At 35.6% G+C, this 23,815-nt stretch overlaps 2 protein-coding genes across 4 annotated transcripts; both read right to left on the reverse strand.

Annotated features, from left to right (window-relative positions):
* Positions 1-1,487: 1,487 nt before the first annotated feature.
* On the reverse strand, positions 1,488-7,495 carry LOC109216708 (dicarboxylate transporter 2.1, chloroplastic-like). Of its 2 annotated transcripts, XM_019380893.1 has the most exons (8): positions 7,302-7,495; positions 6,470-7,197; positions 5,600-5,913; positions 4,634-5,082; positions 4,278-4,404; positions 3,987-4,076; positions 3,091-3,215; positions 1,488-1,719 (listed from the first exon to the last, which is right to left on the reverse strand). In XM_019380893.1, the coding sequence occupies exons 2-5, from the start codon at positions 7,100-7,102 to the stop codon at positions 4,289-4,291; spliced, it is 1,512 nt and encodes a 503-aa protein (XP_019236438.1). In that variant the 5' UTR covers positions 7,103-7,197; positions 7,302-7,495; the 3' UTR covers positions 1,488-1,719; positions 3,091-3,215; positions 3,987-4,076; positions 4,278-4,288. The 2 variants fall into 2 exon arrangements, with proteins under 2 accessions (XP_019236438.1, XP_019236437.1); XM_019380892.1 differs by lacking the exon at positions 1,488-1,719 and having other exon boundaries at positions 2,978-3,215.
* A 12,318-nt stretch (positions 7,496-19,813) lies between these two features.
* LOC109216709 lies at positions 19,814-23,051 on the reverse strand. 2 transcript variants are annotated; one of them, XM_019380894.1, is made up of 3 exons: positions 22,464-23,051; positions 21,505-21,864; positions 19,814-20,859 (listed from the first exon to the last, which is right to left on the reverse strand). In XM_019380894.1, the coding sequence occupies exons 1-3, from the start codon at positions 22,956-22,958 to the stop codon at positions 19,900-19,902; spliced, it is 1,815 nt and encodes a 604-aa protein (XP_019236439.1). In that variant the 5' UTR covers positions 22,959-23,051; the 3' UTR covers positions 19,814-19,899. The 2 variants fall into 2 exon arrangements, with proteins under 2 accessions (XP_019236439.1, XP_019236440.1); XM_019380895.1 differs by lacking the exon at positions 21,505-21,864.
* Positions 23,052-23,815: the final 764 nt, after the last annotated feature.

The following is a 23,815-nucleotide window of genomic DNA, read 5'->3' on the forward strand; positions in this document are numbered from 1 at the left end:
GGCCTAACAGCTGAAGTTTTTTATTTATTACTTAAAAACTTCAGAAGGAGCCTGAAGTTTTCCTCCTACACTGGTTAAATTAAAAATTGATATTGCACTAAAAAAACTTCGGCCAAGCAGCTGAAGTTTTTTTGTTATTACTCAAAAACTTCAGCAGGAGGCTGAAGTTTTCCACATACACTGGCTAAATTAAAAAAATGATATTGCACTAAAAAAACTTCGGCCAAGCAGCTGAAGTTTTTTTGTTATTACTCAAAAACTTCAGCAGGAGGCTGAAGTTTTCCACATACACTGGCTAAATTAAAAAAATCATATTGCACTAAAAAAACTTCGGCCTAACAGCTGAAGTTTTTTATTTATTACTTAAAAACTTCAGAAGGAGCCTGAAGTTTTCCTCCTACACTGGTTAAATTAAAAATTGATATTGCACTAAAAAAACTTCGGCCAAGCAGCTGAAGTTTTTTTGTTATTACTCAAAAACTTCAGATGGAGGCTGAAGTTTTCCACATACACTGGCTAAATTAAAAAAATCATATTGCACTAAAAAAAACTTCGGCCTTACAGCTGAAGTTTTTTATTTATTACTTCAGAAGGAGCCTGAAGTTTTCCTCCTACGCTGGTTAAATTAAAAATTGATATTGCACTAAAAAAACTTCGGCCAAGCAGCTGAAGTTTTTTTGTTATTACGCAAAAACTTCAGCAGGAGGCTGAAGTTTTCCACATACACTGGCTAAATTAAAAAAATCATATTGCACTAAAAAAACTTCGGCCTAACAGCTGAAGTTTTTTATTTATTACTTAAAAACTTCAGAAGGAGCCTGAAGTTTTCCTCCTACACTGGTCAAATTAAAAATTGATATTGCACTAAAAAAACTTCGGCCAAGCAGCTGAAGTTTTTTTGTTATTACTCAAAAACTTCAGCAGGAGGCTGAAGTTTTACACATACACTGGCTAAATTAAAAAATCATATTGCACTAAAAACTTTGGCAAGCACAAAACATTCAGCCAAAAAAACAAAACACAAATTCAGCTCCTATCCTAAAGTATCATTATCATCTGTTTAACTCTGAAAATTTTTAAAAATTTGAACGTCGAATCACTGAAGAATTTATAGAAATTACATTAACAACATGAACAACCTATCAAACTAAACCCTATCATAAATACATGAATATCAAAACCCAAAACCAGAAATTAAATCATAAAACAAAACCCAGAAAGTTAATGCAATGTACCTGTGATTAAATCGTAATATGGTAACAACGACGACTAGCAGTTGAAAATTCGAAAGAACGACGAAAACCGTTTGATTTCTGAGAAGAGCAAATCGAAAAACGCGAATAACGGGAGAGAGAAACAGTAGAGCACTAGCGTATACTTGGAGAGAAAGTAGTCTTTTAACAAAAAAGGGTAAAATAGTCTTTTCAAATGGCTTTTAACAAAAAAGTGGGTATGGGTGCAAACAGAAAGACAAAGCGGGTACAGGTTAAAAAGGGGCGCCCAAATAGGGGGCCCCGTGCAATTTTTACTCGTGCACTTGGCTGTCCTTTCTTGATATTAACATGAATGTTGATCTTGTTTGTCCTTCTAAGTGGCAACATTAAACAAACTCTTGCCTCTAAACCACCCCCAAATAAGGCCAGTAATTCATGAAAAAACTGAACAACCATTATCTACTGGTTTCAGCAGGCCAGCAGAGAAGATTGTCTGCTCCAGTACCTAACAAAGCAGGCAGAGAAAGAAATGTCACAAAAAAAAATGTCTTGAATTTAGGGGTCCTACCTGTCTAGTTATCTTTCTTGTATTTTCTTAGAAGGATGAGTACACTAATGGAAAAGAAGAATACAAACATTACTGAAAAAACTCTCCTCGCTTATAGTGAAAGTCGTTTTTTAACAACCATTCCAACTTTTACTTCATATGACTTCTTGTAGTTAATCTTAATACTAAAAGAACTTCGTATTAAAGTCTTAAATAGGCCTAAGCAGTGCAATTGTTAAACAAAAAAACAGATAAAAGGTTGGCTACATTAGGATTCAAACTTTGGGTGTGTTTGATATAACGGAAAATGTTTTCCGTGGAAAATATTTTCTAAGAAAATGTTTTCTTGGAAAAAAAATAGTAATCTTATTCATTTTCCGGTGTTTGGTACGCAAATTAAGGAAAATGACTTCTCAAGAGTATTCATAAATAATTTAGATATAATAAACATGAAGCCATAAACTTTCAAACCAACAACCTTCCGAACCCACATTTTTCATAAACTTTCGAACAGCTAAACTTTTGAATCGCAGAATTTCTAACGCGTAAACTTTATAATTTCTAAACCCGTAAACTTCCAAACACATAAACTTCCGAACTCGTAACTTTGGAACTTGTAAAAGTTTAAACTTTTAAACCGATAAATAAAAAACCTAAAGCTGAAAAATATATTAAAAAAATATTATTTTTTTTAGTGTGTGTGTGGGTGGGGGGGGGGGAGAGTGGTGTTGCCGCAGTTAGGGGGTGGGTGGTGCAGAAAAACGAAAAAATAAAAATTTAAAACTGCAATAAAAAAAATAAGGTAAAAAAAAATATTTTTTTGCGGGAGGGAAGGTGGGGTGAGGTGGAGGGGTAGTAGGATGGGTGCTAACGGAAAAACTGAAATTTGAAGGAGTTTTGGAAAATGTTTTTCCTTCGCTTGATAAGGAAAACATTTTCCTAAAAATGTTTTTCAAAATATTTAAGCCAACCAAACATGGAAAAATTGGAAAACATTTTCCTTCGTACCAAACACACACTTTATGAGATCAACTTTTAAGGTTCTCATATTTTATACATAAATTTATGCTCCACGTTGAAAGTATGGGGTTCGGATGAACCCGCTACCGCAACTTTTCTATCATCTATGAAGTAAGATCTTCTCTTGGTTGAATTAATGGATCATCCGACTGGAAATTATAACCAAAAAAATTGATTAACTTGTTGAAATATCTGATTCTTCGAATGATATAATGGATTAATCAACCTCAAGTAATATATACATCTTCATTAAGGAAAGTTTACAAAGACGCTTTCTGTTTACATGAATTTTATGTACAGATAAATCACCTGCCAATCTGATATTTTTCTTCTCTCATGTTTTAATTGAGAATACACCAACTGAAGAAATGTCATCATCTATTAAATCCATTAAGCAGAGGTTTGAAGCAAGGGCATGAGTTAAAGTTCCCTCCCTGTAATGGATCAAAGAGAGCAGGCATTAAGATTTGATGATCAAAAACAAAAGTACATCAAATATAACTGTATAATTGACTTCTGGGATCATCTAAATGATTGTTACTTATTTGGCTAAAATGATAGATTTGTGGAAATATATGGATCATTCTTTGGCTCTTGATTGAGTTCTATGCACAATCTGATGTTTAAACAACTTTCCAGTTGCCCATAGAGAACCAAACTTGCTATACATAGCTATCCTTCATATCCTAATATTGAAGGCAATAACATTATGTTTAATATTTTCTCTCGTATGAAGTAGCAATGTACAGACTATTTTAGACAAACAAATAACATTTGCACCAGAGGGCTTATTATTACCGCCACTAGCTTTAAGTCATGGGTTCGAGCCGTGGAATCAGCCTTGGAGCAACAGTAAAGTTGTCTCCATGTGACTTATAGATCACGGGTTCGAGTTGTGGAATCAGCATTGATGCTTGCATTAGGATAGACTGCCTATATCACACCCCCTTGGAGTGCGGTCCTTCCCCGAACCCTGTGTGAATGCGGGATGTTTTGTGCACCGGGCTGCCATTTGGTAGTTACTTATTACGTATGTCCAAGTGATGGGACTTCAGAAATTGGTCCAAGCAAAAAAACTTTCTTTTAGATTTAGTTAGAGGCCAAATTCGACAGTAAACTGCATCAGATGGAAGATCCCTAATCTAATGATGCAACAAAGCTTAGCATGACAAAATGTATGAAAATGAAAGCTCAGATGTTAGTACCTTCAAGAAAATATTAGAGCCTCTTGTGCCAATCAAACTGACTTCAGTTAGAAATGCAGCTTGTCCTAAAGTTCTTACACCAGAAAATGCCTGTTACATATTGCAAACTCAATGACAGATTCTTATGTAGCAATTAAAGAATCAAAATCCACAGAAATCTTACACAAAACTTACGTGAGTTTGAACATTCTTACAATAGTTTAAGTTGGTCATTAGTAGTAACAGGGAACTTTTCAGCTACATTCTTTAGAAGAATATTAGATAAGAAAGGAACAATGAACATTCACTTACATATTTTAGTCTTAGTAAAGGCCAAGAATCTTCCACCAACCAGCTCCTACTAATCCCCATATGACAATATTAATAAGAGCAAATATAATGCCCAATTTGAAGACATCACGTAGTTCCACATAACCAGCTGCCAAAAGAAGAGCAATTAAATGATATTAGTTCAACTTCCTCAAAATAAATGAAAAGGGATTAATTATCAAAATACAAAGAACTAGAAAGAAAATGAAATTCTGATACCACTCTTAACTGCCTTGCCCCTTTTGTTTATGTCCTAAAGTTATATGATTATGACTAGATAAAACTTTTCTAACTTTATGTCTTTCCCCTCTATAATACACAGACTTTAACAAAATTACCTCCATAGTATACTGCAGCTTGACCACTGCTGTAATGTGTCAATGCACCAAAAAGATTTGTATTGTATCCCAAAGCCAAAGCAGCAAATAGAGCAGGAACTTTTGATGCCAAACACATTCCAAGAAATGCAGAGTACAAAGCTGCAACATGAGCAGTTTGACTAGCAAACAAGTAGTGAATAAAGAAATATGCAGCTTGAAGGACACAAAATGCCCCAAACCAATGTAGTGAAAGAGATTTGAGGAAGTTAGCCACAGCATTTGACATCCAGGCAACAACTCCCAGAGTAGTTAATTGGGTTGCCATCCCTATTAATACACCAAACCAAGCTAAGGTATCCCATGCTGATTTTTCACTTAAGCAATCATCCCAATCAAGTATTCCAAATGCCAAAAGTAGTGATAAACCCAACATTGCTGTGATAACACTTGCTAGTCCAAGAGCCTCCCTGCATTAAATATAACAGTGGATGAAATGAGATGAGTCTGCCTCTAATATCATGTAAAGAAAATAGATTTTGCGCTTAACTCAACCCAAAAGTTAGCTCTTAAGAAATAGTAGACAACCAAAGAGAGCCCGTTGCACTAAGTTCCCGCTATGCACAGGGTCCAAGAAAGGGCCGGACCACAAGGGTCTATTGTACGCAATCTTACCCTGCATTTCTGGAAAATGTTGTTTCCACGGTTTGAATCCATCGCCTCCGGGTCACATTGCAATAACTTTACCATTTATGCCAAGACTCCCCTTCGAACAACAAAAAGGAAAAAAAGGGCAGCCCGTTGCACTAAACTCCCGCTATGTACGGGTCCGGTATCTATTGTACGCAATCTTACCCTACATTTCTGCAAGAGGCTATTTCCACGGGTTGAACCCGTGACCTCCTAGTCACATGGCAGTAACTTTACCAGCTACGCCAAGGCTCCCTTCGGTTACAAGAAAAAAGATTGAAGAAACAATAAATATACCCAGAAATCCATAATGCTACGGTTACAAGCATGACTATCATCATCACCCACTGATCACTTTTGATAGGACCCATCTGATCCAGCCTCCTTCTAGCCATTAATGGAGCATCTGGTGTATCCTTCATTTCTGGAGGGAATATCTTGTATAGAATAACTGGAGTAACTAGAAGAGATACAAGTGCTGGTATACATGAAACCTTGAACCAAGTGAGCCATTTACTTGATATTTTTACTCCTAACCCCTCTGCTAATTTCACACACAATAGGTTTTGTGCAGCAGCTGTTAGGAACAGTGCACTTGAGCTACTTGAAGACTGTAATTATACATCACGAAATAGTATTAAAGACAGAATATCCAACATCTGATGTATAATATTAATCAAAAATAACATACAAACATGTAATAACAGATACTTCAATAACAATAAACTACGGGCGGCAATTTGAGCCCAAACCCATTTAACCGCCCAACCCGATCAAGACTGAGTCGGCCATTGACCTGCCGTTGAACTTAGCCCAACTTCATCCTGCCCATCTCAGCCCATCTAAAGTTGGACTAATTTTTAGTCCAAATTGATTCAAGAGTACTTTTGCTAATATATCTTTAAAATAATTCTTTTTTTTTATATGTAATATAAGACCGTAACAAAAGAAAAAAAAAATCTTAAAAAAATAAGATACATTAATTAAATCTTGAGAAGAGTTGGGCGGGCTGGGCTACGACCCAAATTTTAGTCCATCTTGACCCAAGTAACTTTTGGGCGGGTCGATTGAGCAGATTATGACCCACCTAAAATCAGCTCAATCCGCTCATTTGATACCCTACAATAAACTAAGAGCATTTCCAGAAATTGAAGAATAAATGGAAACCTGCAACTGAGATTGAACAAGATAAGCACCAAGTTTCTTAGCAGAATCATCCTTTGGGTGACTATCAGCAGTGACAGCCAATGACTTAATAATGGGCAAGAAAATCCCACCTGCCCTTGCAGTTGTACTTGGAATAGCCGGAGATATTGCCGCCTCACTCAAAGCCAAACCATAAGACAAACCCAAAGTATTTTTCCCAAGCCAACTCACAAAACACAAAGCAACTCTATCACCAAGTCCAGTTTTAATAAACCCTCTTGAGAAAAAAAATGATGCAACAATTAACCAAATGACTTCATTGGTGAATGCAGCAAATGCTGCAGCGAATGTTAAGGTTTTCGTGACGACAGTAAGCGTGAGGCAAAGGAAAGCCCACGCGCCCACTGGCAATGGGCCGAGGATTAGACCAGAGATAGTTGTAAGGAAAATGGCTAAGAGTTGCCATGCTTTAGTGGAAAGTTGGTGGGGTTTTGGAATGGCGAAGCGAAAGAGTATGCCTATTGATATGGATATAGCTAGTGGTATTGGTTTTGCACCTTTCCATGGTGGAAGTGAGATGCCGCGGCGACGATGGTGGTTGGTGTTGGAGGTAGGGGAAGTATTGGAAGGGAGGGGAGAACTTGGAGTTGACATTAACTAACTGTTAGAGAGACTCAATTCAAAACTTTAAAGGTATGATCTCGAGATGAAAATAATGAACGCACTTGCTCCGGCTATGATCTTGTGATCTGCATTTGACACAAAAATAGAAGAACAGTGAAGAGTTTCGCATGTATAAAAAGGAAAAAGTTCAATTACGCATTAACGCATGTCGTGACACAAAGTTTCTTACCTTAATTTGCAAATTGTTCAACTCGTTGAGCGAGGCCTTCTGTTTCACTATTGAATCATTCACTTTCAAATTGTCTCCGACCTAGGGCTAGGAGAATACATAAAATGCAGTGTGAATCAAAGCAAAATGGTGGTTAATTTATGTATGGTTATGGCTAATATTATGGGTGGAGTGGCAAGTGGTGGGACGAAGAAATTAAGTGGAAACGGAAAAGAGGAGGGAATGGGAGGTGGGGACAATAGCTTTTTGAATTATATTGTATTTTAGTTGACTGAAAAGGACAATAAAAACTGACATATGGACATATGTGATATGTTGATATTACATACCCGTGACGGACATTTTATTCCCTACCTTTTTAGGTGTTTTGTCCTTTTTGGGTCGTTGTTTACTTGTTTTGAATTTGATCTTAAATGGACCATACTCTTAATTTAATATATAGTGGATGTTCCATTCGTAAATTAGAAAATAATGGTCACACCATAATGCATGCTCTATGTCTAAGAAAATTTAACTTTAATGCTTGGCTAGTTCCAGAAAATCGATAGTGAGTTTAATAATCGCCATAATAGGAAATAATATGAGTATTCCTCGTAGCGCATCGATTCTTGTAATTCTAATATTATAATTCACTAATTTTAAGTGATGCCTGTGTTATCAGTATCGTTTTATTGGCAGGCCAAACGAGGCTCCATATGACAAAATTAGGATCTGGTACAAAAGGTGCGTTACTCTCTAAGCAGATTTATGCGATGTCGATTCAGATTAATCAGACCAATAAAATTTACATCGACTGATTAAATAAATAAAAAAATAAAAGAAAAGAAAAATCGTTGGACAAGCTTTCGCACTAAATAATCATCGCCATTTCAAATTGCAGTCAGTAGCGTTATCTATCCTTTTTTTCCTACCTTCTTTGAACCTGCAATTGGTAATGATTTGAAATTTCTTTTCAAAGAAGCTAGGATTTTCATGTCATTTTCAATTAAAGATAAGGTCAAGCGCATTTCCACTTTGAAAACGACACTACTACTACTTTATGTCTTAAGAGCCAGTTTGGATTAGCTGATTTGAGATAGCTGATAAGCATTAGGTGCTGAAAAGCACTTTTAAGTGCTGAAACTGATTTAATAAATAAACAGTTACGTATTTGGATACAAGTGCTGAAATTGATAATAAGCTGCTGCAGTATTTGAGAAAAGATTGCTGATAAGCTCTTTTTCTGTTAAAATGACTTATATACACTTATAAGGGCATAATTTCTTCAAAATTTTAGATTCCATATCGATTCAAATACAAAATATTCTATTCTTTATTTTATTTTAAATACAAACTGTGCTTAGATAAAAAAACTTTTATGATAAATAAATTTTATTTTATGATAAACATATAATCATAAGTTATAATAATTAATAAATTGACAAAAGTTTCTAAGTAAAAAATAAATCTAAATAAATATTTGAAAAGAAACAAACACTGTCTCCTGCTAGGCAAGCAGCATTAGGTGCGGGAATACCCAAATACAGTAATTTGTACAACTGTGAACAAAGTCTGTGCATCTGGGTTGAAAGGTATGCACCTTCTGTTATATTGATTTCCTAGAGACCTCTTCCCCCTTTTACAACTGTAATGTGAGTGAAAGAGGTGGTATTTGTTTCTGACAAGATAAAATTCTTATGGCTTTGCAGCAACTATGCTATTCAATAAAATTGGGACGCTTGTTTGCTTACTTTGAGTGGACTGCTGATAACAACACTCCTTATAGATTCATAGATTAGCTTTGTTGTGTCATTACAAACTTATATGAGCTTATACACTCCTTATGAAGCTTTTTGGAGATTTTTCAGTTGTCTTATAAACATCACCTCTAACTCTAAAATTGCTTATCCAAAACTATAAGTGCTTCTGTCATATTGCTGGTTTCTTTTTGTAATTAAGTGCATTTGTTGTTATTGGTTGAATGGCAGCAATGTAATGCTGCCATTATTGGATGAGATTTGCTATTGAAAATCTCATTTTTTTATTTTTTTGCCCAGAAATTCATAATTTCCAACCGAATTCGGTCGGAAATTATGAATTTATATTTACTTTTTAAATAAATTAACAATTTACAAATAATTATTTAATTAAATAAAATTATTACTTTTTTAAATTTCCAACCAAATTTGATTGGAAAATTAAAATTAAATAATAATAATAATAATATTTTCCGACCGATTTCGATCGGAAATTTGAAAATTAAAAATAAATATTTAATAATTTCCGACCGATTTCGGTCGGAAAATAAAATGACAGTTAGAAATTTAATATTTAATAATTTCCGACCACTGAAGTTTCCGACCGATTCGGTCGGAAATTTTCGACCACTAGCGGTCGGTATACGTTTGCGACCATTATTTTTCCGTCCAATTAAAATCGGTCGGAATTTGGTCGGAAATTATCGATTTTCGACCGATTTCGGTCGGAAATTGCGGAGAAATCAACTGATTTTCTAGTAGTGAATTCGTAGATGTGACACCATGATGCTTGAAGGTGTTGAGATGGGGTAGACTTAAATTTACAAGACGGTAAGTTGTCACAAAGAGACCTACATTTTTTTGGAATCTATAATGTCTTACCGAAGAACACAACAAGATGGAAACAAAGTATCTATATCGGCTAGTTGGTTGGTTTAGCTATTTTTGTGGTACACTTACATTAGGTTTTGGTGTTTGATAGGTCTTTCTAGTTTTGTTAGAGATTGTATGCCGTCTTGGAATAAGTTTGAGATTTAGATTATTCTAATTTTAGACAACTATTAATTACCCTAAAAGACAAGTTGTTGAATATTGGATCAGAACAAGCCCAAATGGAGTAAAGTGGATATAGAGGATTAATATAGCATTATAGCCAACGCAAACTAGTTTTGTGATTGAGCTGTAGTTGTTGTCACTTAAATATGGTCTGTAATCTGTATTTAAGGGTTTGTTATGCGTTTGTCTTGATTTTTTTATCTAGGGAAGGAAAGTGCAACATATTTATCATAATTGAGTTTTTCTTTTCTTAGAAGAAAATTATAAATCTCTCATATTTGGCTAGTCCCTTTACTTGGAAGAAAATGTTTGAACGTCTATAAATTGAGGGTCCTTCTTTAATTTCTCATTTAGTAGCATTCACAATGTAGCCATATGGGGTCTAGCAGTCTTGTTTAGGGAGAGAACTTTTCAGGACAAGTGTTAGTGTGCCACTTGTATTTGCCTCTTTGTGAGGTTGTTCTTAAAGTACAGGAGGGGAGGGGGGGCGAGGGAGGGGCTTAGTACTTCGATTCAGTCAAATACTAATCTCAACAAACAGTAATGAGTATAATAAAATATGAAAGCAGTAAGGTAAATGACACCAGGAATTTTATACTGGTTCGAAACCCATGTGTTATCTGATGCCAGTCCCTTTGGTTTGCAAGGAGGTTATCTCTTTAGCTCTTTGTAATATGAGTTGAGTACAACTTGTATGATTTTCAACATTCACTAGCAACGTATACAAGGTTGGCTTTCACTCGCTCATCAACAACGAATAAGGGTTGGTTTTAACATGCTCACCAACAACGCAAAAGGTTGGTTTTTACTCGCTCACCAACAACGACTCTTTGGTTTTCACTCGCTCACTTAAGAAACGAATAATGACACAACCTCTAAGGACACATTGCCTCCCCAATATTTTTCTGTCGCTCTTCATGTAACGACACGAATGGTCGTTTTTCTTTCTAGATCCTCGTTCCCATAATTAAGACTCCCCGTATGTTCTTTTATTATTTTATGACTTGCGAGGATAGTTAGTTCGGATTTGGAAGGGTTCGGGTTGAAATCAGAACACTTAGTTCCTTAATAGTGACTTAAAATGGTTAAGTTTGACTTGAGTCAATATATTAAGTAAATGACCTTGGAACCGAGATTTGATGGTCCCAATAGGTTCATACGATGATTTTGGACTTAGGTGTATGCTCGGATCGGGTTTTGGATGACCCGAGAGCGTTTCGGCGCATAAAGTTGAAAGTTGGCGCATTGAAGGTTTTCAAGTTCTTTAATTTGGTTTGAAGTAGGTTTTGGTGTTATCGAGAGCCTGGGAATAGTAACGTATGGTGATTTGTGACTTGCACACAAAATTTGGTGTCATTCCGAGTAGTCTAAGTATGATTTGACGCATTCGGAGTAAGTTGGAAGAACTTGAAGTTCATAAGTTGATTTGAATTGGTTTGGAGTGTGATTCTTAATTTTTATGTTGTTTTACGCGCTCTGAGGGTTCGAGCGAGTCCGTTTTATGTTTACGAACTTGTTGGTATGTTTGGGCGAGGCCCCGGGAGCCTCGGGTGCTATACGGACGATGTGCGGAACATGTTTGGGCTTGGAAGAATTGCTGAAGCAGCAGGGTTCTGGTGCAATCCCACCTGCGAGGAATCTTTCGCAGGTGCGAGCTCGCAGAAGCGAGCTAGTGACTGCAGAAGCGGCTTGGCGTGGATTGTCCAGTGGTCGCAAAAGCAGAGCAGGACCGCACCTGCGAACGCGCAGGTGCGAAGAAGTTGATCGTGGAAGCGGAAAGGAGCCAACAGCCTGGGATCGCAGGTGCGGTCCATTCGCTGCAGAAGCGGACTCGCAGAAGCGATCCTATGCCCGCAGAAGCGAGAGTGGCAGACCTTGGCATGGTCCGCACCTGCGATGATTTTTTTGGAGAAGCGAATCCCCTGGTGCGGCAATGTGATCGCAGATGCGAAACCATTGAAGGCAGTTAGGGTCATTTAATGTCGGGACATAGGCTATTTTGACCTCCTTTTTTACACACCTACCCCGAAGGATAATGTATAAGAGAGTTTTTCCATTTAAAGTGACATTATTCGAAATGGGATTATTTATTTATTTAGAGTCGCCACTTGGGATAGGATTGGCTTTTGGTGTCCCAAGTCACCGGTTTAACTTGAATCCCAAATCGAGGAAAATTTTCAACTTCCCAATTGGAGTCTGCGAACCAGAAATTCTGAATAAGGAATTCTGTTGACCCGAGGGAAGGTGTTAGGCACCCTCGGATCCCGTGGTTCTAGCACGGTCGCTTAAACTATTATATTTGGCTAAAATCTAATTTTTATACATGTTCCAACCAATAGTGCAATTTTAAGATTATTTACCACTTTTAGTTAAAAAAAAATTTAAGAAAGTGAACGTCGTTTAAAAACGTATTTTCGGATCACGTCACATGAAATGCACCCGGATCCTCGACACATTCTTATTCAACGTTTTTGGATTTGGATTTGGGTTGCATGAAATGCACACCCGTACTTAAGAAGGTAAGATTATTAAAAAGCGCGCCTAAAGCAACTAACGTATTATTAACTTTGCGGAGGGCCGTGAAATTCGCTAAACGGCACACCCCAATTTCTAAGTATTTTTTAATTAAGCATTTAATGAGGGCCCCGCAATTCATGCATTTTTGTTTGGCGAGGCTCATCTCTATTTTATTATTTAAGGGTCATCCTAAAGCAAACTAAGATTTTCTATTTATTTTTGTCTCTAAAAGGCCTAATTAATTTACATTTATAAATTCGGGCCTCGAGTTCAAGTCCGAATTCAAACAAAAGGGGAAACCCTCCTAATTTGAACCCGCTACTTAACTCGAGAACCTAAATTTATATTTGTAAATTAATCCCCATATTCCTAATATAGTTTAAAGGATTTTTGGACTTATAACAATTTTGGGCCTCAGCGGGAGTCTCACTCACAAGAACTCAAATTGTAATTAAAAGATACCAATTCAACAAATAATGGGCCAATCTTTTCACTACTGGACTGAATTCTGATTTTAACGCAAAACAAGTATTACCGGAAATTTCTGATTTTAGTTCTTTGACCTGAATTAACAGTCTATTGAACAATTTACCATTGAACCTACTGAACTTATTGAACAAATGGAACTTAAACAATCATTCTTAAACAAATTGAACCTATTATCACTAGATACCTTCTGAAATTCAAAGCAGTCTATAACAGGCTAAAGCCGTCCAGAACAATTCCAATCTTAGTAACAAAATGAAATCTAATTGAACATGATACTAAACTAACCTACAATACCACTGAATGAATACTTCAAATTAATAGTCTCAACATTCCCAATCACACAATTCAAATTTATGTACATATCATCAGAATTTAAACCTACACTAACGAGTAAGTCTATCATCACAGTCCAAACAGGCACATTCTTCAGGAGCAAATGAAGGAGCAGTTTTATTGCATATGCACTTCGAATCAGCACCAATACAACAGGATAGGAGTTAATACCTGAAATTATGGCAAATATGAAAGAAGAAGGAGAATCAGTAGCAAATAGCAAAGCAGCAGACGTAAACCAGCAGCAACAGAGCAGCAGAATCGATTGAAACCCAAAGTAACCCCAATATGACCCAAGGATGAACAATGGATGAATAATCAACCAGCGGAATCACCCAAAACAGACTTGACCGACCAGTTTCACTTCAAAATCACACCAAATAGCTCAAATACACCCAAAAACTGACTTAAATTGAAATCCAGGAATCTCTGAAACTTAAGTACTTAAAAGTCAATCGAGGAGATGAGAATTAATGTCTATAACTCAAATAACCTAGAATGCAATGCAGGACCTTTTTTTTTTGGATTTTTCTATTGTATATTTTGTTTGTTTTTTGGTTGAAAGAAATTTAGATCTAGAAGAAGTTTTGAAATTCAAAATTTGAGCTGATGAATACTTGTGAGAGTGGGGGGGGAATTTTTCAAAGCTTCTAAACTTGTAAAACAAGGCACTAGGCCTACCTTTTATAAGCAAGGAAGGGGGCAGAATGTTCTGGAAGTGTTTACTCATTCCCCCCTCCCCCCCTTTTTATTTTCAGAAATTGCATATTAATTCTAAAGTTTTGATTTGTTTCTCAAGTTACTGCTTTTAAAATGCTGAAACTTACACTAAGACCCCTTCTAGAAGGTTCTAGGGTGTTCTAGCTTTGTTTTCCTACCTATGAAATGCCTATACTGTCCTTACTTGAATTCTAAAATTACCATGTCTTAACAAACCAGCCCATTTTAGATGCCTAAACTACCCTTGATTGCCCCTGAAATTACTAACCCTAGTATGAACTATAACCCCCCAGCCCCCCTTTTGTCCTAGCTAAAATTTAACTATAGTTAAAGCAAACAATCCTAATTCAGTTATATCCAAACAACCTAATAAGAACATCTAAAAATTCTAATTAACACTAAAAAACTTCCAGCTATAACCAAATTAACTAAACTAAAATTTAACTCTAATTAATTTGTATCATTGAACTAATAAAGCAGTAAACTGTTAAACAATTAGGAACCCAGTAAAATATCATATAATAACACTCAACAAACCTATGATTAGCCAAATTAACTAACATCAATAAGCAAACTACAGTACTAATTCATCAATATGTCAAACAAACATGAATTCAACAGGTAACGATTAATCAATGACACTAATTCATGAATTTTAAACTACCATTAGTAAGAACAGAGGAGGAACCAAAAACAAAAATTTAAACGGCAAAACTACCAGTACCAATTACTGCCAAAAAAGAAAAAAGAAAGAAGAAAAAGAGCATAAGGAAAAGATGAACAAATTAACAGAAATAAAGGAAAATTATATTCAAACTAACTAAAGCAATAGGAGAAAACTCACCTATGCAAGGTCGAACGGGACTGGAAACTCGATTCGAGCCACGGAACAATGTTAAGCATTTGTTCTTCTCAAAGAACAAACGAAAACATTGCGTCGTGACTCGAATCCCATATCAGACTCAAGAAATCGAGCAAAATGGATTTCTAGGGTTCTGTCGGCTCTATGTTTAAAAGTTCGAGCCGTTTTAATGATGTTCAAAGGAATCTAGTTGGGTATTAGGAATGAGGAAGGTTAGGGGTTTGGAGTTGTTTAGAGCCGGCGCCGCCGTGTGCGGCGGAGATGGAAGTTAGGTTTTTGCAGATTCGGGGCATTTGGTTGGGATTCGGAGGAAAACAATGACGAATATGGGACGGGGAGATGAAGGAGATGACATGGTGAAAACTTGGGACGATTTGGACGTTGGCCGCCGCCGTGAGGCGATTTCCGGCGGCGGCGTTAGGGCGGAGGGCGACGGAGACGGTGGCGTTACAAGGTTGTACGAGGAAGGTGATATTTGTTTTAGGGTTAATGCAATTTTTCGGACAGTTTTATTAAACCCTTTGGATTAATGAGGGCCGTTAGATGATGGTGGAACGGAGGGTCCAGATTAGCGGACGCCAAAACGGCGTCGTTTTGTTTTGGGGGGGACTGGACCGGGCAAAGGGCGTGGGTTTGGGCCATTTTGGACAGGTTTAGGAAGGGGTCTTGGGCTGGGGGCTGGTACGAAAAGTGGCCCAAATAACCTGGCCCTTGATTTCGTTTATTTTTTCTTCTTCTTTTTTCTTTGTTCTTTTATTTGTTTATTTATTTATTTCTTTGCAAAATTAAGACTAACAAAGCCTAATTTGACTCCCAAACTTAGACTAATTAATTTTCTAAAAATAAACTAAATCCTAATTTGAAAGGAAACTAAACAAAAAGAGAATTTAAAAGAACAAAAAAATGTAAAAGATTTATTTTTTGTTATTTTTCTCTTATTTTAGTAATATCAATTAACTACTAAAACTAAGAATATAAAATCGAATTCTAAATGCAAATGCACTATTTTTTGTGCTTTTTAATGAATTATGGCACCTAAAATGCACACAAAAATACAAACAAGACACAAAATCATGCAATTAATTCAAATAATAAAGAAAAATCCTAATTCTAAGGAATTTATAGGAGTAATTTAAGCGTGGCAAAAATCACGTGCTCACAGGTTCATTTCTTTCATCTCTTGGGCGATTTTTTAGCTCTTTGAAGAGGGGTTTTCACCTAGCTATTTAAGGTAAGTAATTCCTACCCAATGTGAGTTTAATACATAGATTGTAGGTAGATTTTAACATGTAAAAATTGTGAAAAATTATGGGTTTAGTTGAAAAAGCAAGGTTTTGATAAAAATATGATTTAACCACAAAAATGATTATGGAATTGGGTAGAAATTGTATATTTGTGTTCGTGAGATTGTGGGTAACAATTATCTTCGAAAATTTTCGGAATCCGGGCACGTGAGCCCGGGGGTAAATTTTAAGAATCTTCCAATTTTGGTTGGGTAATTACTCTAATAGCTAAATTATTAACTTTTGAGTGTATATTTACTAATTTATATTATATTTGGTTAGTTTACTATTATTCGGCACCAAGTTGAGGCTTTAGAGTGAATTTGTGGGCCGAAAACTGAGCTTTAAGACGAGGTATGTCTCTTGCTTTTGTAAGAGGGAATTTACCCCATAGGTGTTTTAAATTACTATTTGCTTCTATTTGTGGTGGGCTACGTACGTACGAGGTGACGAGAGTCCTTGCGTAGCTATTAATCATGCTAAGTCCGGGTAGTTTTATGACCCAGATCATGAACTACTTGTATTGTATGCACTCTACTTGTTAATCTAAGTGCCTAAATTATATTGAAACTTGATAAAGAATTCGTAAAGACCGAACTTCATTTACTTCGAGTTTGGCAGATTACTTGATCGGTAGTAGAAATTGTACTTCCATGTTTATTAGTCTTGTGGTAGCTCTTAAATAGGATATTCATAGAGTATTCTCTCTTCTTGTGGAGCGGGCCGAACGCCTCGGAAGTATAATAGATGCATCTATGGTTCGTGCCGCTCGACACTCGGCAGTGTACACATTATTCTGGATTGGGCCGTACGACCTCGGCATAAATCGTGCGTGATAATGCTTGGAGCCTAATTACACTTGATATTATTTTTATGACTTAAGAGATTATAAATTATTTTAATGGCCTGAAATTGTTGAAGTTAGTACGTGTCAATTGGGGACTTTTAAATTGACTATCAGTTAAAAAATTATTTATTTCTTGCTGGTTATTGTGTTATTATTATTGTTTCATGTATTCCATGCCTATTTAGAATTTTTGTATTTTTATTATTGGCTCGTAGTAAGTGTCGAAGTCGACCCCTCGTTACTACTTCTTCGAGGTTAGACTGGATACTTATTGGGTACATATTTTTATGTACTCACGCTACACTTCTGCACTAATCGTGCAGGATCAGAGGCAAGTGCTTCTAGCAGTCAGTCAGGCGCACACCCCTGCTACCCCGAGTCTTTGTGGTGAGCTGCTCTCTGAGGCCGTTCTGCATCACCCGCAGTTCCCTTTTGTATTTACTTTCTGTCTACCACATATCAGATAGTAGCATAGTGTTTTGTATATTCTACTAGTTGCTCATACACTTGTGACACCGGGTCTTGGAAACATGCTAGTAGACACTTGATGGCTTTTGAGTATTTATTTCACCGCACTTGCTCTTTTATTTGTTTTTACGCTTTACTTTATTGAATTTTCAACTTCTTATTTGCTTAATAAATAAAAGTCAACTACTTTGAAATTATTAGAAAGAATAAATACATGGATGTTGGCTTGTCTAGCGGCGACGTTGGGCGTCATCACCCTATAAGAGAAATTGGGTCATGATACTTCACTCTTTTGTGTACATAGTAAATCTACTAAAAGTGAATTATAATGCTTGTTAAGAGTAGAATAAAGAACTTGTAATTGGGTAGACAATTGTATAGGAGGTTGCATACAAGAATGTCTTCAACTCTTCTTTAAATAGTTGTTCTTCTTGCTTCCAATGGTTCTGATTGTTGATCCATATTTGTTGTAATCTTCCTTGATATGGTTCCCTAAGTTTTTGCATGGTTCTTCTCTTGTTGCTGTATTCATTGCTCATTCTTGTGCATGACCCAAGAGATTTAGATTACCTTCACAATTATTGCTATCCGTATATAGAGAGAGTTTAGCTAATTGTAGAAACCATGTATTAATTTGTACTATTTTGTCTATCATAGGATTTTGCCTTGATCTTATCCTTCTTGAATATGGTGTATTAATTCATGGGCAGGAACTTGTTGATCTCCATGATTGATTGTATACAATATCTTTTTCTTGTACAGATCCTTGTTTTATGCCATCTAGTTGTATATCACGGTCATATTCTATCTTGAGCCTCCTTTAATTCTTTTCCTTTTTGGGCACCAAAGATGTATTCTTCAATATCTCGTATACTCATAACTCTTGTTTCCTTCTTTGACAATAGAAAATAATATCTTTCCATTCATAATGTAGTATCACTGTCTTCTTTGATTTTTCTTCCTTAACTAGATATATACATCGTTTTATTGCCAATATACTATTTACCAAGTGTAGTACCAATCTTCTGTCCAATCTTCCTCTCATAAGGTGGTAGATCTTCAATATAGAAAATATTTCTTTTTTATAGAATGTCTCACTTCCATTTATTCTCCCATGGCTTCATCGCACATATCTTCTTTTCCATATTTGTCTGGAGCTTTACCAAATTCTTCTTCATATAATAACCTTGGGGTCCTTTAATATAAAGATATCAGCAACCATTTATTATCTCCACAATTATGGAAATAATTTCCTTTTGAACAAATCTCAAATTATCTTTGAACTCCTATTATATGGGAAATATTTCTTTCTTAATCTTGGGAAATAATCTCTTTCCATAATATAGATTGTACTACATTCATAATATATTTTCTTTCCATAGAAAATATATTCTTCTCATATTTTATTGGAAATATTCCTTTCTTGATCTTAGAAAATAATCTTTTTCCATAATATAGATATTTTCTTTCCATAGAGAATATATTCTTCCTTGGCCTTGTATTATCTTTTCCATATAGTATCTTCCTTCCATAAAATAATAGATCTTCTCCAGGGTTCTAGCAACCTTTTTTTTTCAAGATATTTAAGAACTTTTCTTCCCGAATTTTCGTAGCGCCTTCTTCTGATATTGTAGTAAACCATTCAATATTTGAAATATGACTTTCAAATATTATTCCTTCCATGATGCTTGGAGATTGAATCTCTGAAAATAATCCTCCTTGATAAATTCATCACATGATATTCTGTTTCCCATATTTGTTTGGATCTTTACCAGCATCTTCTTTCTTGAATAAACTTGGGCAAGAATAAGATTACCACAAGTAAATGTTCTTGAGTAATAATTATGTTGGTTTGCTGTTATCAAAATCAATGCGTGAAACCTTGAAACTAACAGCTCTCTCGATATTTTATATTCTCTTTTATATAGTGAATTGCTCATCTCCGCCATGGATGTAGGTCAATTGATCGAACCACGTTAAATGTTAGTGTCTCTTTTGGTATATTTCTCTTTTATTGTCTGATTTATCGTTGTTCAAGGTTTATTTTGCTAGCTTCCGCATGACACCTGATTATTTCGATTATTTCGATCCTAACATGTGGCCCATATTGGTTGTCCATCTTCTTGAGTTTATATTAACACATTCCTATTTGTGGAGGTACACAATCATATTTGTGAGGTCTGCATATTTTGAGTGTGAAATCAGGTAATCTAATTGTGCTTGATATATGACAATGCATTCACATTAGCAGTACTCTGATACACACCTGGCAAATTCAATGTACATCTTACAAATAGGAAGGTGTAGAAGTAGCAGAAGAAGAGAAAGGGGATGATGTCAAAGACGACGAAGAAGAAGACAGCAAGTAACTCGAATTGAACTCTATCTGCAACCGATGATGTAGAGAGAAATAAGAAACTGTCTCCTTTTCCTCTTGTTCCTCGAGTTCCTTCAGAGGGATAGCCGCGAGAAATCTCTTGATGAATTCTCTGCAGCATTCTTTCCCATTGCATATCATCTCCTCCTTGCCAGCTTCCTTAGCCTTAGTACCATTTTTCTGTGACTTCTCCTCCGCGTTAACCTTCTCATACATCATTGTACTATCGTCAAACTTTAAAACGTATGCTTTGTTGCAACCCTCAAATAGCCTTTCTCCCAATGTATCAATAATGTAATAAGCGCTAGCTTCCACCTTCAACACGAAGAAATGATCGTTCCAACTTATAATATATACTCTAGGTTCAAATGCAGTGTCTTCTGCAATGCTACTAATCTTGTCCCATATTTGATCAAATGACATTACTCCTTGCAATGATTCAAACTTCTCAGGGCTGAAGAATCCAACGAAGGATTGATCATGCGATATGGCTATAGGTCGAATACCAGCACGCAAAATAGTCTCTAAATCAAAGTGCTTGTTTGGGAAATCATTGATGTAAGTATCGTTTTGACATAGCTTTCTCCATTCTGAAGAACCCTGTAGTATGAGATTATCGAATTCAGACCTCGTGGGCATTGCATCTCTATTCGACTGCAGCCAATGGGAGATGACAGCGACTAGTGCTGTGCAGGCGCTCTCACCAGCAGCCTTGTCGCTACACTGGTCGAAAGATGCAAAGAAGACATTGGTTTTGAGCCTTGTTTGTCCATCCCTACTCTGTAGCTCTTTCACTTCCCAAGCAGATTTCTTGCTGCTGCCTTCATTTTTGTCCTTTGATTCAGTAGAAGGTTCAGGCTTCCCCACATTCTGTTAGTGAAAATTGCATAAGTATCAACGGACAAAGTTTCACCTTATACCTACATTTAGTCTAGGATAAGAGATTTCATGATTACATTAAACAAATTTCCAGCTTAAAAACATAACAGAATTGACTCATATTGTTTGTTTTACTTGTCAACAAGGTAGATATATGGTTTCTAGATCGTCAACAATGAGATATTATAGCAAATAGTTAAAATTTCAGATGAATATACAGCTCAAAGATAAATTTTACCAATATATAGACCTATTTGATTGTGAATTTGGCCTTGACTTGTTCCAAGTGTTTATAAAAGATGACAATGACAATATTTATCTTGGTCAAATCTAAGCTTCGGAAGACACTGACTTCTCAACTTTTCCATTATTCTACTCCCTCCGTCCCAAATTAACAGTCATTTTAGCTCAAAATAACTGTCACTTTAGAATTCAATACTAGAATTTGTTAATTATTTTCAGCTATACCCTTAATGTTAAAGAAGTAGTAGTTCTTTTTAATACTGTCCAATTCTTAGTAAACTACTAAACTATATCTTGTATTTATTGTTTTTTTAATGGACGTGAAGAGAGCTAAAGCGAAAGTTAGTATAAATCGGAGATTGTATTAGTTTAGTATAGTTTTTGCAAATGTACCTGTTGGCTGAATCGTGACACAACACTAAAGCTACGACTCTTTTTAATCGACGGTTCTGCTTTACTCCTCGTTGGTCTCAGACTCAATCGCCTTCTCTTCCAAGAGAACCACCCAACTTTGTTAACTGAGTCAGGCTGAGTTTCTAAACTCGGTATCGATCCCGACTCAATCGCCTTCGGTTCCACTGCTTCAAATGTGGATGACTCGTCCGAGTCATCTTCTTGACTCAGCTGGTTCTCTTTGTGTCCTTTTCTGTCACATAGACTTTTACTCTTAGCTAAACTTTGCAGCTGACTTGAGTCACGGGCACAACCCGCCGTGTCTTGAACATCTCTTATCTCAGCAAATTTTACTTTGACCTAGAATTATTGAAATTGACAAAGTCAGAATAATCATATATAATGGGTAATTAAAAATACTAAATGGCTTTATTGTCTCATTTTATTTAATAATTTTTAGAAAAAGAGGGACTTTCACATTATTATTTAACTTCACGTCTAGTCATAGGTTCAAATAAAGTGAAATAAAGGGAGTATAGAATAAGATACATTATCAATCATTGTCCTTTAAACTGCTGGAACATCAAGGAATTAGTCAGCTAAAAGCTGTCACTTTTGCTTAGTTTATTAACAAGTCAGAGAAATATTCTACTAAATTCTCGGCAAGATTTATTCATTACTACCCTTAGATATTTGACTTGTCAACCCCCCACACCACACACACACACAAAAAAAAAAGCAAATAGCGTAGAAGTTTGACAAAATAGGGCATTAATCCCAAAAGGAAAAATTATGAAAATAAAACTAATATTCTGCTGTGAAAATAAAACAAGAAAAATTAGTTTAACGACAGATTAACAACGAATTATAAAATATAAAAAAATTAGTTAGCTTGGGCAATTTAGCATAGTTTAGCGACGAAATTCGTAGATAAAAAAGAACAAAAGGATGGAACTTACATGGAGAGTGGCTGATATAGAAAGTTTACCAATATTCAAAGTAATGGGAAGTTTCTCTTCAATTTCAGACACCATTTTTGAAGCCATTTCTGCTACATTAACCACCATTTTTCCAATCAACACCATTTTTGCCTCCAAATTATTTGAGTATAAAACATTAAATGAGACATCCCAAGGCGAATACTTTAGACTTTGATAACAACCAGAAACCTCTGTAAAACAACAAACATTCTCAAACTCATCTCCATCATTATTCCATTCAATGGAATTATTAGCTTGCCCTAATTTCTTCAATATTCTCCGACTTGTAACATCTTTCTTTTGCTTATAATGAAATGGAACTAATCCAAACTTTGGTTCACCTTTCCATTTCATCTTAATTGCCATCATCTTCACCCCATCAAATGCTTCAATATTATCATCAACTCCTAATTCTAGCTTCAACGTCCTAATTTTCACATGAAACTTTTTAATTTTCACCATCTTCACCACCATTCAAATATAAGACTTTGTTCAAGACAGAAAAATATATAATGCTATTTATTAATTTATACAATGAGAAGAAAGATAGTTTCCTTAGTAAGCAAGAGATGAGAAAATATATATAGATTCAAGAAAAGAAGTGGTGTAAGGGAGTTGTCATAAGACAAATGAATAAGGGACACGTCAACGCGGGAAAGGAATTTCAACACGTGGGAGGTACGCGTGTGTTTAGAGGAACCAAATCTTATGATGGATTTAGGATATTCGTGTAAAACATGAGAACGAAGGGTACTTTTTGTTCTCCCAACGTGTTAAATTTGTTTTTAATTGTTTCCCCTTTTGATGTTCAAAGTTCAAACTACCTATGAAAATATAATATTTGTACCACGGGATATAACATTTTGAAGCTATTCTATCTTATTCGGTATATGAAAATTTCTTCTAGAAATTGTAAGTCTTTTATTTGACTTGGAACTGGTATCGTAGAAGGCCTTTCATTGGAACAATTCATTTAATAGTGTCCACTGTCCATTTAAACTGTGACAACAAAAAAGATACCGAGTTTCATTTCAACTTTCTCTTTTATTGATCTAATAAAAAGATTATCAAACACCTTAACTATCAACTAAAATAACTATAAAAGTTATTTGTGTTTGGCGAATTCCATTTAAAGCTTATAATATTTGACCTTCTGACCTTCCTAACACCAAATGCCAAACTCTATTGATCATGCTACCACTTGGGGTGGCAAAACTAACTCAAACTAATTTGATCAGCTCAAACTTTAATAAGTTTGGGCTAGAACAATTTTGAAGAGGGAAAAATATCAAATATGTTCATTTATAAGTAGCTTATTATAAAAATTGGTC

Source organism: Nicotiana attenuata, unplaced genomic scaffold (assembly GCF_001879085.1).
Source record: "Nicotiana attenuata strain UT unplaced genomic scaffold, NIATTr2, whole genome shotgun sequence".
In the NCBI taxonomy this organism is placed as follows: Eukaryota; Viridiplantae; Streptophyta; class Magnoliopsida; order Solanales; family Solanaceae; genus Nicotiana; species Nicotiana attenuata.